Source organism: Diabrotica virgifera, chromosome 7 (assembly GCF_917563875.1).
Source record: "Diabrotica virgifera virgifera chromosome 7, PGI_DIABVI_V3a".
Lineage (NCBI taxonomy): Eukaryota > Metazoa > Arthropoda > Insecta > Coleoptera > Chrysomelidae > Diabrotica > Diabrotica virgifera.
This window is the reverse complement of record NC_065449.1, coordinates 34,331,744-34,349,949: the sequence shown is the minus strand read 5'-3', so window position 1 is coordinate 34,349,949 and position 18,206 is coordinate 34,331,744. Positions and strand designations below refer to the sequence as shown.

Below are 18,206 nucleotides of genomic sequence, written 5' to 3'. Positions count from 1 at the left end.
ACCCAGTTTAAAATTTATAATTTATTGTTATAATAAATCTTTGATGAGAAATTGTGATTTTTAGTTTAAGCAAAATATGTGGTTGTAGAAAAGTATAGTGTGTAACACGTACAGAAAGGTAATTTCTTACTCGTTTGAAGTATGGCACTCGCTTGCGCTCGTACCGCAACCTTACCCTCGTACCCAGAAATTAGTACCTTTCTGCACATGTTACGACACAATATAATCGTTGACTGATAAATATACTGGAAGATACGAAACTAAATGAGCGTTTATGTACGACACCAGTGGTTTTAGAAATAGATGGCGTTAGCAGCTTTCTAGGTGCGAGATTGAATTTACCTGAGACAACGATGAGACGTATTCAGGTAGCTTTGGTTATCGGAATTTGGGGTCGGTCGGGTCGATCGGATTAAAATAAAAATTATTTAATTCTTTTGATGCATTTAAATTTTAGTTCTCATTCAACGATAACAATGGCAATCTTTAAAATAATTATTGGAGTGTACCTATGTATTACTTTCTAAACTCGTTTTTAAATTAGCAAGATTAATTTTGTAGTTGTAATTTGTCTTCTAATTTGAATTCTTGAAACAAATCATTAAATATTCTAAAGTTTATTTAACAATTTTATATAATATATATGTATAATAATATAATTTATTTAATAAAAAATTTATTTAACGAGAAAAATACTCACTCGGTGATTTTAGATATTGTACATTTCTTATTTGCCTCATAATCTCGATAAAAAAATAGGTAGTTATTTTCGTTAATTACAGTCTCTTCTGATAATTGTATATTTTGTTTGGATATATTGCAAACGTATTTACTTAAATGAAATTGACTTAGTAACCCGCTCGGCCACTTTAAACTCTTCGAGAGAAAAATGGTAAGGACTCACGAATGGTTGCAATCGCGATTTCCAACAATTTCTTCCAAGTTTTTTCGTGCCGTTGATATTTTCCGAGTTAGGGGGAAAATAGTGACTAAGTATAATTATTGAATTATTTATTATTAACTTTACTTCTTAAAGGTGCCGTGTATTTTTGCGTAGACGTCCACCGTGCATTGTATTGTCAGGTGAGATATTAGATAGTCACGATTACATTATTCTATTAAGAGTAATTTCATTAATATCATTTGGCGAATATTAATCAGCCATGACATCTTTTCTAGACCTCTCTTACCCTCTATATTTCCTTCGAGTTCCAGTTGCCGACAAGTATATCGTTCTCCTCGCAATATGTCCCTAAATATGTCCATGATATTTTAAGCATTCGGTGCAGGCACCTCATTTCAAAGACTTCAAGTTTGTTAGTGGAGCTGGCCTTTATTATCCATGCTTTCATTACATACAAGAGAACAAGCCAAACGTAACACTTTAGCGTATTGTACAGTAGAAAAAATGAAAGAATACCCATGAACGAACATAAAAAACACGCTGTATTTTCCTGTCACCGTGTCACACAAAAAATTGGCCAGCACAGGTACATGTAATAATTATTATTACATGTACTTGCGCTGGGCAATTTTCTTTGCGACATGATGACAGGAAAATACAGCGTGTTTTATATGTTCGTTCATGGGTATTCTTTCATTTTTCCGACTGTATCTCAGGTTGAAACCCAAATTTCAGTGAACAGTCATAAGAGTTTGGACGTCGACATCCCATTGTTTATGAGAGATATTTTTCATTAAGTTGAGCGGAGTGAGTGTATATTGTCTTACCAAGATAGACGATTATCCAGTTTTATTCACAAGAAGTTAATCAATTATGAATAATTTATTGTAAACTCTTTAGGAACTACTTATTAACTTTTGCTCTCAGAACGAATTTCGAATAAACAATACGTTCTTCAGACACAAAGATCAAGAAAAATATACATTCAAAAATACAAGAGCACACAGATCCGATATTGATTATATATTGACAAACAGAAACATCCATCATTCTCAAGTACTAGATATAAGATGTTTAAGTGCAGCTAATATCGGAAGTGATCACAACCTAGTACTTGGAAAAATCAGAATACATCTACAAAAAAACAGGAAAAAAGACCCTATTGAATTTGAGACAAGAATAAAGGTAAAACAGCTACAAGACTTGTCAACACGAGATTTATACCAGAGAAGACTGCAAAAAGTACTGAACGAAAACTACATAACACCAGATGAAGACATAGAAGAAATTTGGAGGAAGATTAGAGATAATATCAAAATGGCAGCAACGGACGCATTTGGAGATCGTAAGATAAGTAAACATATACGAAAGAAAAGGAGAACACCCCATGGATCTGTGAAGAAATAAAAATAAAATGCCAAAAAAAAAAGAAAATCTAGCTAGAATACAAATTCAAAAGAACGAGACAAACATATGTGAAGAATATAAAAGAGTTTGAAATGAGTTAAACTCAATAGTAAGAAGGAAGAAAACAGAACAATGGTAAGCATTTTCAAAAGAGATGGAGCACGACTTATACGGGATGCAAAAGGAAATGTGGAAAATGATAAGAGGTCAAACAGCAGAGATGAAGGAATTGATAGTAGAAGTAAAACATATTGATACAAATACATGGACAACTTACCTAGAAAACCTGTATCAAACAGCTAATCATGAAGAACTGGAAAACCAGGATTAGAATCGGATGAGCAAACAGAAATTAAAGAGGAAGATAACGAACGCCTTAAAACAGATGAAAAATCGAAAAGCACCAGGGAAAGATGGAATAGCTAATGAACTTTTAAAATACGGAGGAGAGAGACTTCACAAAGAACTGAATATCCTGATAAGTAAAATAATAAATACAGGAAGAATTCTAGAAGAATGGAGTACCACTTAGATGATAGCGTTATTTAAAAAAAGTGATAGGGCAGACCCCAGTAATTATAGAGGGATTAATTTACGGAGCACTATACTGAAACTCCCAACAAAAATACTGATGAAGAAAATAATGGCGTGCATAAATATATCGGTTGAACAACAAGGATTTAGAAGGGGAAGATCATGACGATGCAGTTTTTGTGATAAAACAAATAGCGGAGAAATCATTAGAGTATAACAAGCGAGGGTTTTTCTGTTTTATATACCTAGAGAAAGCGTTTGATAGAATACAATTAAAAGACGTGATACACCTACTATATGACAAAAATTTACCATTGGATATTATAAAACTGATAGAAAACCTTTATGTACGAAATAAAATAGAAATGAAGTCAATGGAATAATAACAGAACCCATATAGAAGCAAACACAGGAATCAAGCAAGGAGATTCACTAAGCCCTCTACTGTTAAACATAACGCTGGATGCAATGATAAAACAAGTGAAGAAAAAAGAGGGTAAAAAATGGGCGATAAAGAGATAAAAATACTCTGTTACGCTGATGACACCGTGTTAGTAGCATAGTGCGAAGACGACCTACAAAGATTACTGCACGAATTCAACATTAGCGCAAAAGAAATGAATATGAAAATATTAGCCCAAAAACAAAAAGCTTAGTAATATCCAAAGAACCAATAAGATGCCAATTGGACTTAGACAATAAAAGTAAATACCTGGGAATTAATCTATCAGCCGACAATAATATCGAAGAAGAGGTTAAAGACTAATAATTAAAGCCAGTAGAACGGCCGGATGCCTAAACGACACAATTTGGAAAAACAAATACCTTAGAGTGGAATCAAAGGACCGAATATACAGTGCTAGTCAAAAGTCCGTACCCCCCTCGTATCTTTTGAACGATTATACCTATAATAGTGAAATTTGGAAGGAGGAAATAAACGGACGTAAGCTTCTTAACTAGTCATGACAGGTGACGTAATAGTGACAGATGACGTTACAGAGTAACTGTGACCGATAATTTTAAATGGGACCTTATGGCAAGTGATACCTCGTTTGAAAGGTATTCAAAATACTTATTCAGTCATACTAATTTTGTTGGAGTTTAAGCTAATTTTGATGAATAAATGAAATAAATATAAAATTGGAGTTTCGCATTTAATTAATAAAAATTCAAAATTCCGCATATAATTACTTGTCAAAAAGGTTGACGTTGACGTAAAAACTACTAGGGAATTGAAAAAAGTCAACCTTTTTGACAAAAAAACCATAAGCTGACAGTTGAATTTTTATTAATTAAATGCGAAACTAAAATATTATATTCATTTAATTTATTTACCAAAATTCAAATCAACTAAAACCCAAAAAATTAGTATGACTGAATAGGGATTTTGAATACCTTTCAAACGAGGTATCACTTGCCATAGGGACCCATTTAAAATTATCGGTCACAGTGGCTCTGCAACGTCATCTGTCAATATTATGTCACCTGTTATAATTAGTTAAGAAGCTCACGTCCGTTTATTTCCTCCCTTCAAATTTCACTATTATAGGTATAACCGTTCAGAAGATACGAGGGGGGTACGGACTTTTGAGTAGCACTGTATAAGTCATTTGACTGAAGTTATTAGACCAGTTATGACTTATACTGCCGAAACAAGACCAGATGCAAGCAAAATACAAAGATGTCTGGATACCAACAAAATGAAGATTTTAAGAAGGATTGCTGGAAAAGGACTACGGGACAGGGTAAGAAGTGAGGAAATCAGATGCATATGTGGGGTAGACAATATAAATACCTGGGTAAAGAATAGAAAAGAAGAGTGGAATCAACACATAAGCAGGATGTCTGAATCAAGGATAATAAGAATAGCCAGGGACAAGTCACCGTTAGGCCGAAGAAGTATAGGATGCCCAAGGAAAAGATGGAATGACAATTTAGGGACAGAATGAAAGGCACCGTTGAAGAAAAACAGGCAGTACTGCCTATATAAAAGAAAAAGTAGAAGAAGAAATTCTTTAGGTAGATTTTTGGTAGTATAATGTGCTTCTTTGGAGTTTTACTGAAGGAAGTGGAATTTTCGTTTTAGTGGGAGAAAATTCTAGGCCAGTAGTGTTTGACCAATTCTCTAATTTCTAAATGACTAGTGGGTTAAGTGATTTAGCGATGTCCTTGATTGCAATAAGGAAAAGTGCAACGAGTAGACCATTGAGGAATGTCGTTTAATTGGATTTTTGAGTCTAAAAGGACGTTATCTATTCGAATAAGTTTCGTCTATATAGGAAATTACTAATAAATTTTATGTTTCCTGGAATTGACCAACTTAATAGAATTCTTATATCTAATCCCCAAATGGCACGCGTTATACAATATAATAAAAGATAGCCATAAGCCAAACATACTTTATCACATCCAAATTACCCATGAATTACAGATTCAATATCCACTAGGTTGTCTAATGTAGATGTGGACTTTCTAAATCCACTTTGTATAAGTCTAGGTAGCTATAATATCAATAAGTCTAATACTATCTAGTATCTATCAAGTGGATAAACTGATTAATTGTAGCAAGTTTTATTCCATTCAGTTTTTTGACTAAGCTAATACTTTTCGAGTTATTTGAGAGTGAATATGTTCGTTTTTTAACAAAAAAATACACGTTTTTAGACGGTTTTACGCAAATAACACAATAAGTAAGTATTTTATCGAAAAAGGTATTCAATAAAAATATACTTTATAAAAAATTAAAAAAAAATGTCTGTATAAAATCTTTATACTCAGTAGAAGCAGAGTTGTAGCTAAAAAAGTAAGTTCTTATTCGTCAAATTCCAAATCGAATATTTCAACGTGAAATAACCAAAAAATAAAGCACATTTCTTTAAAAAAGCTTTGTTTTTGTTTTTAAAAAAGTTTCTAGCATTAAAGTAAGCACGTTACCCTGAAAATAAATTTGGTCCTTTTTTGTAAAAGATAGTTTTAAAAAAGCGTGAAAATCACCCTCTAAAAGGGAACTTGCATAACATTTTTATTTCGAAAGAGATGCTATAAATTTGCTAACTCATCGCAACTTTTTTAAAGTGTTTAAAAAGCTTTGTTTTTGTTTTTAAAAATGTTTCTAGCATAAAGTAAGCACGTTACGCTGAAAATAAAGTTGGTCCTTTTTTGTAAAAATAGTTTTAAAAAAGCGTGAAAATCACCCTCTAAAAGGGAACTTTCATAAAATTTTTATTTCGAAAGAGATGCTATAAATTTGCTATAAATCACAACAGCACACGATTTAAAAAGAAAAAAAGTAGTTTGTGTTTTTCGTTTGGCCCCTCAAGACGAATAAAATCAAATTATTGTTACCGCTTCACAAGTGACTTTACTTATGTATTGTTTATAATACACATGATCTGTAAATTTCATCGTAAATTTAGTTTACAGTATTTTTTTATTTTGAAAAAAATGCCTTTTTTTTAAATAACTTGTGATACGAAATATCCCAAAGTTTAAAGGTTTTGGTTTTCTAATTATTTTGTTTTCCTGTAATACAAAAATTGGTTAAGATATGGCTGTTCCGAATTTGCATATACTCGTGACTAGTGACTCATTGAAGCCCTTTTAACTACAGCCTTTCAAAAATAAGCACTATGAACCGATGAAACTTACAGATCCTCTATAATAAGCATACATACGTAAAGTAACGTATGAAGCGCTACTGATTAATTTCATTTGAGATGCTAATTAGGAGGTGATTTTTAGATATTTTTTACAAAAAAAAAGGATCAACTTTATTTTGTGCGCAACTTGTTTACTTCTGATACTAGAAACTCAAAAAAATAAAACTTATTTTAAAATTTTTAAAAAAGTTATGATGAGTTTTCCCCGAAAATTTCTTAATTTTTTGGTTATTTCATGTAGAAATATTCAATTTTGAATTTGACAAATAATAAGAACCTACTTTTCATTAGCTATAACTCTGCTTTTACTGGGTCTACGACTTCATAATATGTCATATTTATATAAAACATTTTTTTCACTTTTTGATAAGCTGTATTTTTGCTATGAATGTTTTTTTGGTGAAATACTTCCTTTTTTAGTTATTTGCGAAAATCCGTCTAAAAACGTACTATTTTTTGAGAAATGAATATATTCACTCGCAAATAACTCGAAAAGTATTTACTTGTGAGGTCAAGAGTAGTGAAAAAAACTCTATAGTCAATTTATATTTTCAACATTTTTGCAGAAACAAAAACAAAAAAAAATTAATACAGATTAATATAATAGTGACTGCTGCGTTAAAATTTTGAATACGGGCCACGTGAAATAACCGCGTGTTCTTGGCTAGTTCCTTGAGTAGGGAGAATTTTACACTTCCCTCTAAGGCTAGTTCCAACAAATTTAAGCTAGGCGCGCCACTATACGGGCAGGTTTTAAAGACAACAAAATAATGCATAGGGTTTCGTATCTTTCCGTATTTATCAATCAACGATATAATATTGTGCACATCCAGGCCGCTTATTTTTATGGTGGTATTTAGACAAGCACGTATAAATAAAATGTAGTTTAATATCGTAATTAGTGGTTTTAATAGTTATTTACGATATAAGTGTTAAAAGTACACGTTTAAGGCACGCATGTGAAAGTTTGCAGAATGAGCGAAGCAAGTTCTACAATTCACATGAGTGCCTTAAAAATGTACTTTTTAACACGCATATCATACAATATTTTTTCTACAAACGTAATTACAGGACAATATCTACAAAAACTTTTACTTGAACTTGACTGACATTCCATTTTTATATTTTTTTGTACATCAAAATGCCTATACGGTCAATACGAACTGCAGTGCCATAAAATTTTTAAAGCACTAGTGCCTTAAAGTAGCATTTTTAACGCTCGTATGGAGTGCTAAAAATTGCATTTTTAACACGGTTGTACAAAAATTTAATTATGTAAATAAGTTATCAAAAATATCTTTTGAAAAAGAATATAGCAGGTACTTATTTCTCATTCGCAACAAAAAGGTTAATTACAAAAAATAATTTTTGAAAGAAAATTTGGAAAAGTTACTATCGACATAACAAAGTATATTTTTCCTTTAACTCTTCCTTAAACTAATTTATTTCTCTGCAAATTATTTAGCAGTAAATGTTTCGGGGGCACTCAAACAAAACCATTCGAAAAGAATTGAACTGAACTGATATCCAACTGAAATGTTGGATATCAGCGAAACAAAACCAGTTAATTCGCTTTCAAAATGAGTTACGAAGCCAGTTTCAGACGCCTGATTTGTGGGTATTTCGAGACGTCGCAGCTTGTTATTGGTTAGAAATTATTAATAATATAGAATAAATTAATTTATAACAAATGACAAGGACGGGTTTTAATTGAACATGCCTCGTATACATTTTAAAAAGACACATTAATTAAAAAATACCTACTTTGGGGTTGGGCAATTCTCCACTTTGTAAACTAGCCATGTAACATCTGAGCCTAAATTGTTCACAGTGTAGTCTCTCTAGGTTCTCTTCCCACTGGACTACTTGATTAGCTATCTGTTGACGAGCGTCACTGTCACTGACAACTGACTGCTGCATCTCCGCCATATGTTTTAATTTGTAATCCTGGAACAATACGCACTCAATGAGCACAAAGGATATTTATAACAATTTCGGATGCATAGAATAAAATAAAACATATAGATAATAAAAATACAATTATTTTTTATATAGAATTGTATAGAAATTCAAATATACGTTTTTGTTAAATATTAGTTATTTAAGACAAGTAGAATTATAAAATGTATAGACCAGGGCGGATCTGTGAAAACACGTCTATCTTTGGATGTAAGAGGTGGCACTCGGATTTTTGCTGATAAAGTTAGGTGACAACTTCAATAATTATAATTGACTTATGCTCCTTCTCAAATATGCCCGGCACATTAATAAAAAAATTAAAATATTTAAAAATTTCCAAAAATCGATTTTTTTTATACTTTCTTTGCTTATAACTTTAAAACGATTCATTTTGGAACAAAGTTGTAGGGAAATAAATATAGATAATTAACTTTTGTATAATATATACCACTGGTTTTTATTCAATGTTTTTCAACCACTTTGGTTGCACTTAGAACCTTCGTAATTCGCTTAGAGAATGCTTATACCATACTTAAATATTCCACCAAATTTCAATAAAATCGACCTAATAGATTTTGCATAATAAAGGACCCCGCAGAAACCTTATGGGAAATGGCTCTCTGGCAAATGGTCTGAAACTTTGGGTTCTGGTAGTCCTTGATGTGTAGAACAAAAGACTCGATGGGCGCATAGCTCCAAAAAATCATGGTTTTAAGATATAAGCCTCTGAAGTTATAGGTAAAGTGAGGACGTTTGAGTTGGAATAAATTCATTTTCTCGAAAATGGGCGACTCTGGAGATAAATTACGAATCGGGTCGATTTTTATTTTTAAATTATAAATTTTTGGCATATAAGTATATCATACTAGTGACGTCATCCATCTGGGCTTGATGACACAATCGATGATTTTTTTTAAATAAGAATAGGGGTCGTGTGATAACTCATTTGAAAGGTTATATAATTCTCTATCCACTAATATAAACATTAAAATAATTATTTATACAGGGTGCCCAAAAATTTTTTTGAATTAAATTAATTGGGACAAAAAGAAGAACCTATATAATTTATTTAATTCGAAATACGTTTTACTGCTGTCAGAAAACAGAAAAAAATGGTAATTTAAAAAATAAACATTGCTTTTTGCTTAAATTAAAAATGCTCAAACTGCTTAGAGGCAGGTAGGTGGCAGCTAATATTGAATTTAAGCGGAAAACAATATTTATTTATCAAATAAACATTTTCTGTTTTCGGTCAACAGTAAAATGTATTTCAAATTAAATATGTTATTTACGTTTTTCTTTTTGTCACAATTAATTTAATTAAACAAAAATTTTTGGGCACCCAAAATTAGAGATACATTTTATTGCTGTCAGAAAACAGAAAAAAAGTCTATTTAAAAAATAAACAATGCTTTTCGCTTAAATTAAATGTTCAATGTTCAAACTGCTAAGAGGCAGGTGGGTGGCAGCTAATATTGAATTTAAGCGGAAAACAATATTTATTTATCAAATAAACATTTTTTCCTGTCTTCGTTCAACAGTAAAATGTATTTCGAGTTAAATACATTATATACATTCTTGATTTGGTCTTAATTAATTCAATTAAGAAAACAATTTGGACACCTGTATAAATAATTATGTTAAAATTAAATAAATTAAATAATTATGTTAAAACTTAGTCTTTAATTATGTTAAAGTTTATATTAGTAAATAGAGAATCGAATAACCTTTCAGATAAGCTATCACACGAACCCTATTCTTATTAAAAAAAATCATCCATTGCGTCATCACGCCTAGATGGATGATGTCACTAGTATGATATATATGCCAAAAAACTATAATTTAAAAATAAAAATCGACCTGGTTAGTAATTTACCCCAAGAGTCGCCCATTCTCGAGAAAATGAATTTATTCCAACACAAACGTCCTCACTGTACCTATAACTTCAGAGGCTTATATATCAAAAACATGATTTTTTGGAGCTAGGTGCCCATTGAGTCTTTTGTTCTACACATCAAGAACTACCAGAACCCAAAGTTTCAGAACATTTGACAGAGAGCCATTTCAGCTTTTTCAATCAAATTTTTTTTAAGTTCAAATTTTTCAAAACGTTTTGAACAAAAAGTAGACCATTTAGAAGTTTGCTAGTTTTTTTACATATAAACAGACGCTCTACCTATCTAATACACTGTACAGAATTAAAATTGGATGATTTAAGCAGCCTCAGCAATGTTTTAAACTTGTAAACAATTTTTTGACTTATAAACAAATAGAATATCTCCGTTACTATTATATTAAATTAAATTCACAAAACGAAACTAGAAAATACTCGGTACGATGCTTATTTTAAAAGTAAAAAAGTTGAATTGTGAGGACTAGTTCCTGAGATACAGCCGGTTAAAATAAGCGTCGTACCGAGAATTTTCTAGTTCCGATTTGTAAATTTAATTTAAGAGGATGGGTACGTATTTTCGGCTGCAATGCTATTCAAATGAGGATTCATTTTTTTCGAATCCTGAAAAAACTAATAAGTATTTTTGAAAAATTTAAATGCAGAATGAACGGCTACATTATTAGATAGCGAAAGTCCCTCAGAACTTCTATAATGTTTATTTTAATAAGGTAAAGGGGTGAAAAACTAAGAGAAAATTTAGTGTTATTTTTAATTTCAAATATCTAATTCAAAATAAACTTTTTATTTATTCTAAGGGACTTTCGGGCCTCGGTGATAATTTAGTCTTTCATTCTGCGTTTAGATTCTTCAAAAATATTTATTGGTTTTTTTAGGGTTCGAAAAAAATGAACACAATGTCCGTGGTATTATTTTCCAAATCTATCTTTGTCATACAACGCACTCAGTCGAATAGAATATTGTCAGAATAATGTCAGTCAGACACTGACAATCAGTGATAATTTTAAATATTTGACATGAATCGGGAATATTTGTAGATTAAATAATATTGATATATAGTGTATTTGATAAATAATTGATTTAAGACGTGAACTTTATAAATTGTTATCTATTGTGTATTATTTATGGAAGATAGAAGCAGAGAATACATCAAGATATATTCTGTGACCCAAGTATTTTGTTGTTAAGCGTTCCATAGTAACAACATATTATTAAAAAATCACTTTAACACTTTTCCTCTTTTCTCGATTGAGTATTAGTTTTTGTTGTAGGTACATAATATGTATAAATTATTACAATCACTGAATACATAGTTAGTGAAAAAATTATCACATTTATTAACTGAATTAATAATTTACAATTATACAAAAAATAACAGTTATCCAAGAACATTCAAAATAGTCCTGTCGCCAGGGGGGGTACAACGGCCTCGTTAATTCAGATGGACTTACTCAAGTTTTTTTTATGTATTTTGACCCGTAGAACACGAATTTTTTGGGTAACAGTTGATCCGGATGTCGATAAGATTGTTATAGACCAAGAACTTGAGGAATCAAATAACAGCGATTTTTGGCAAAACAAAACAATATTTTGTATTTTTTGGGCCATTTTAAGTAAAAAATATTTCTACAAGTTTTTTCGTAGGATGCACAGTTTTCGAGATAAACGCGGTTGAACTTTAAAAAAATCGAAAAATTGCAATTTTTGAACCCGAATAACTTTTGATTAAAAAATAAAATAGCAAGTCTGCTTACCGCATTTGAAAGTTTAAGTCAAATTATATCGGTTTTGATTATTTGCATTGGTAAAAATTTATTTTTTTATTGTTTAACAAAGCTATAAACACGTAGGGTTTCCCGTGCTTTTACATGCGTTTTAACGCATGTAACGTAGAAATAGTCTTGATTGCACTAGTACCTATTCTACCTACTCGTTCGATTTTAAATGAGAAATCATAGAAACATCACTCACGCACTAGTTGTTTGTAGCTTTGTTTAGCAATAACACAATAAATTTTTAGCAATGCAAATAATCAAAACCGACATAATTTGACTTGAACTTTCAAAGGCGCTAAGCAGAATTGCTATTTTATTTTTTAATCAAAAGTTATTCGGGTTTAAAAATTGCAGTTTTTCGATTTTTTGAAAGTTCAACCGCGTTTATCTCGAAAACTGTGCATCCTACTAAAAAACTTGTAGAAATATTTTTTGCTTAAAATGACCCAAAAAATACAAAATATTGTTTTGTTTTGCCAAAAATCGCTGTTATTTGATTCCTCAAGTTCTTGGTCTATAACAATCTTATCGACATCCGGATCAACTGTTACCCAAAAAATTCGTGTTCTACGGGTCAAAATACATAAAAAAAATTTGGGTAAGTCCATCTGAATTAACGAGGCCGTTGTACCCCCCCTGGCGACAGGACTAAAAGCCATCTCTTTAAGTTAGTTATGAAATTGTCAAGTAGAATGACATTCTAGTAATATTTATTTACATATCCATACCAGTGTGAATTTTACTACACGTAATTTGCCATGTAAAGACAGAAAAGGTAGGGATAGCTGTAAAATAGTCCTGTAAAATATTTGGGAATTATGTACCCATAGCCTTAATATAATAGTAACTGAGATATCTATTTGTTTATAAGCCAAAAAATTGTTAAATTTTAAAACATTGCCGAGGCTGCTTAGATAATCCGATTTTAATTCTGTAAAGTTTATTAGATAGGTAGAGTACCTGTTTACTTGCAACAAAATTAACTAACTTCTAAATGGTCTACTTTTTGTTCAGAAAGTTTTTAAAAAATTTGAACTTCTTGAGTTCATGAGTACACTACAAAAAATTGATTGAAAATTTTTTATGCAAAATCTATCAGGTCGATTTTAATGAAATTTGGTGGACAGTTTAAGTATGTTAAAAGCATTTTCTAAGCCAATTACGAAGGTTCTAAGTGCAACAAAAGTGGTTGAAAAACATTGAATAAAAACAGGCTTATTTTGTCCCCTTATTTTGTATTTATAATTCAAGACATTTTTAACTAGCTGCATGTTATACAAAATTCAATTAGCTTTATTGTATTTCCTTACAACTTCGTTCTAAAATGAATTGTTTTAAAGTTATAAGCAAAGAAAATAGAAAAAAAACGATGATTTTCGAAATTTTTAAATATTTTAATTTTTTATTAATGTTCAGGGCATATTTGAGACGGAGCATAAATCAATTATAATTACTGAAGTTGTCACCTAACTTTATCTGCAAAAATCCGAATGCCACCTCTCACATCCATCTCAAAACAGATCCGCCCTGGTCTATTATAATTTTTTTCAAAACTGGCTTAAGGAGAAATTGATGGGTGGAAAAAAAGACATTACTTAACGCTAAATGTAATGAAACTGCTAGTACAGTCGAACCCGCTTATTGGAATAGCCTTTGTGACAATCAAAAGTATTCCTATAACCGGGATATTATAATAACGGATCGCTGGTCGCTAATAAAAACGTTTCGGGATATCAAATTTTATTCCTTTAACCGGGATATTCCTTTAAGCGGTATTCTAATAAGCGCGTTCTAGTATATATACAAATAACTAACAGATTATCTTTTACGACGTTATCAAAATTTACTTATAAAACGACACTCTAATAAATAATGCGTTTTATTCTCTGATCTTCTTCTTCACGTGTCTTCTCCTCATTGGAGGTTGGCGACCATCCTCTGGAATTCTTACCTACCTTGTGTTAATCCTATAATTATTTTGATCTCTGCCTTGATATCGAATCATTGGCGTAAATTTTGCACTCAAGAAAATTTCTTTCGCCTGATGCATCGTCTTATTAAATTGATTTATTTCCGAATTTCCGACCAATTTTCGACAGTTACGTATATTTTTATTTTTAATATTAATTAGGAATTCTAGGAAATGACCCAACCTTACCTAACACTACATAAATTTGAACATATATATTTCTACAAAGGCCATTTAACACTACAAATTTAGTACTATTTAGTATAAAATTTAGGGGAAATAGAAATAGAACAGTAAATATAATAATATGTTTTATCTTTTTAATTGTCATAAGTTTTGAACTGAATTTAACATCGCGTCGTGTCATCTCCTATAGTACAAAATCAACTGACTAATTGGCGATTAAACGGACGGCGATGAAACGGACGGCGATGAAATGGACTGGCAATGAATCGGCGGCATCGAAAAGGCAGCGATGAACCGGCGGCGATGAAACGTCCCATACCGTTTCAACCACATTTCAAAAGAGTCCAGAAGTGATATGTGATATGGCTCTTGCATTTAACGTCCATTCCTCAAGTACAATATTGTAGACAGTAGGTATCAATTAATGGCACGCCATCGAGTAGTCAGAATCAGGTCTCTATTGCAGAATAGTACTTTGATTTTGAAAAACGTATTCCTGGCTATTTCAATTGTAATTTTGACTTCATTATCGGGATCCTATTTATCGTATATTCAGCAACTTAAAATCTCTTTACTCTTTCTATTTCCTAATTTACTATCCTCTATCTATGCTATAGGCACTATTACTGTACTCGGATATTGTATATTGTATATACCGACTATACCACGTTTGCCGATGACCATGAATTTTGTATTCTTTATATTTATTTTAAGACCATCTTTTCGACTTGTTATTTACTTTATTTATTAGGAACTCCCATTATTTCTCATCATTGGCAAGGAGGCCCATGTCGTCAGCATATGGGATATTATTAATAGGTTTTCCATTCACCTTTATTCCTATTTCTATATCTTCTAAGGCCTCTTGGAAAATGGAAATAGAATATATCCAACAGTATACATCCCTGATTGACTCCGTTGAGAATTTGAATATCCGATGTTATCATTTTTTTTTTCAATTTTTATATGAATTGACATGTTCCACCACTTAGTAAACTCTCATACTTGTTTCTATAAACGTTGAAGATCCTAGCCTAACCTCTTACATCTTCTTGTCTCTTCTAAAATCTACTCAGTTCTTCATCTTATAACTAGTTTTGGTATTTTTTCTGATTTTTGCTAGAATTGCATAGGAATTTTTAAATATTTAACCCTTATGTTACTGGCAATTATACGGTTTTATTATTTTTAAGATTATTTTCATGATGAAGTTGGATGGAGCTTGAACAATCCAGCTTGACGAGTCAGACGCAGAATTAGAGCATGCAATTGAATACGAAGAAGACAGTGAATATACAGTCAACTGTGTTAAAGAGCAGCGTGAAAGGAAGAGAATTTGACGTGGACTGTCAATGATGGAACAATATGACAAAATGCTTCTTTCATAATTAGCAAAGAGTATAATGAAAACATACATCAAAATTCATAAAAAAAAATAGATGTCAAAATAAGAAAAATCAGCGAAGCAGTCCCCATCTTACTTAATGAAGAAACATTTCTAACAAACCCATCAAAAGAATGTAGGAGATTCTGGTTACCAATACTAAAAGAAGAAGTCACAAATAAGAATTAACCAAAATTAATGGGTAAATATAAGGCCAGAGACACATCATCTATAGTTAACCACATAAGCACAGAACGATCAGAATTTGAAAACAATTCGAGAGTCCAACATCATCCTCAGAATTTTATTAAGATATAGCCATTTGCCTACAAGTTTGAGACCAAGTAAGTCGACTGTCAAATTGGCTGCTACAAATTTCAGTTAATAAATATCTACAGGTTAAAATAACTTCCTATTTTTAAAATAATCTTTTTTTGAAACGAATTCCTAATTGGAAATCGAAAAGTCAATCTAATGTAAAATTACTTTTTATTACAATCGGTTGTGTTTTAATCTGTCAAATACAATATTTAAACTTCTACATGATTTTATTAATATTTACATTATTTTTTTTTTTCAGTAAAAAATCCTTAATATCTCTGTACATTCACTCTCTTAGATTTATATTAAAAAAAAAACAATGAAAATCCTATCTAGAACGAGGAGTTATCGTAGAAAAACTGTACAATTAAACCTTGCCCTGATGAATTTACGTTATATCAGTCCACTCTTTCTTTATGAACTGAAAAATGGGGTAAGAAGAGATCTGTTTTATTAAATAAAATGTTCGAGGCTAAGCACTTTAACGGATTCTATTGTAAAGTGCACATAACTTTTAATATAATACTTGAGAGTGGTATTAAAATTTCATTATTTAGCGCACTATATAGCGAGAAAACCACTACACTACACAATATTCTTAATTAATTTCCATACTAATATTAACTTTGGTTTTCCGTAGCAGTCTAAGATTATGCATCGCAGTAGTTCACTTAGGAAAATCTAGATGGGGAAGTTCTCATTCTCGAAACGACCTATCCCAATGTTTCGTTCTGTAGGTATATAGGACAGTAGGATACGTCATAAATAAAGTTGGGATTTTATGCAATTGTATGTAAATTGCATATTTTGCATGCATAAAATCAAGCTTTAGTGTATATAGTGATAAGCGCGTTAATAATCTGCAAAATAACGTAAAAAATGGAAAACATAATACGTTGTGAAAGAAAAAGGGATGAAACTAGTAAATGTGTAAAATTATCAATAGAAACCTATAAATTTACATTACATTACATAGTTTTCCACTTTTAGACCTATTGGAGGAGTATGACAACTGTCACTGTGACAAGAAAATTTTATAAAATTCTTCTATCACAGACGTCTAAAGGTGGGAACCTCTTTTTATTTCACAGCGTATTATGTTTTCCATTTTTCACGTTATTTGCACGCTCATCACTGTATATTTCGTTTGTGTGCAAAAAACAAATATATTCTATCGGCCTGTGTGTCTTTATAAATTTATAATTAATCTCTAATATATACAGTAAGGCCACAAGTACGATCCAACTTGAACAAAATACACACTCCATACCTATCAAAAGGGGCGTTAGACAGGGAGATACGATTTCGCTGAAACTCTTCAACCAAGCACTAGAAGACATTTTCAAGAGATTGCAATGGGAAGAATATGGAATCATCATTAACGGCCAACACTTAAATCACCTAAGATACGCTGACGATATCGTCCTTATCGCTACAGACAAGGAACAGCTACAAATAATGATACAAGAACTAGACCAAGAAACCAGTAATGTTGGATTAAATATGAATTACAGCAAGACAAAAGTGAGAAAAAATCAAGAAGATGAGTTAGGAATCCTAGTTAAAGAAAACCAAATAGAAGAAGGGAATGAATACATACATATACTTGGGACAAATAATAAAATTGAATAGAGACAACCAAACAGCAGAAATAAAGAGACAACCAAACAGCAGAAATAAAAAGACGAAGTTAGCGTGGGCCTCGTTTGGTAAGCTCAGCTTCATATTGAAGAATAAAAAAACCCTCAATACATATCTAAAAACGAAACTTTACGACCAATATATTCTTCCGGTCCTTACATATAGATATCAAACATGGACGTTCACAAAAGCGAATATGGACAGAATTGCGAAAACACAAAGAGAAATGGAAATACAAATGGTCAACACAAGACTGTCAGATAGAAAAAGGAATTCTTGGGTAAGAAATATCACAAAAGTTAAGGATTCTACTCGTCAAACAGCTAAACTAAAATAGAAATTCGCCGGTCATACTATTAGACAAAAAGACGAAAGATGGAATAAAATTATTACAGAGTGGAGACTATGGACGTACAAATGAAAGAGAGGGAGACCACAGATGAGATGGGTAGATGACCTAAAACACCAAGCCGGCTCAAAATGGATGCACATAGCTCAGGATAGAGAAAGATGGAGGAGCGAAGGGGAGGCCTATGTCCCATATTGGATGTCGCA

General features: G+C 31.4%; 1 protein-coding gene across 2 annotated transcripts in view; it reads right to left on the bottom strand.

Annotated features, from left to right (window-relative positions):
* Window positions 1-18,206, bottom strand: part of LOC114326465 (protein still life, isoforms C/SIF type 2) — a 684,303-nt gene that overhangs the window by 233,765 nt on the left and 432,332 nt on the right. Inside the window, exon 4 of one of the 2 annotated variants that reach the window (XM_050656785.1) lies at window positions 8,269-8,451. In XM_050656785.1, the coding sequence (XP_050512742.1) occupies window positions 8,269-8,451 (183 nt within the window). Of the gene's footprint in view, window positions 1-8,268; window positions 8,452-18,206 lie in introns of those variants that run through there. The other variant, XM_028274852.2, reaches the window with a different exon arrangement.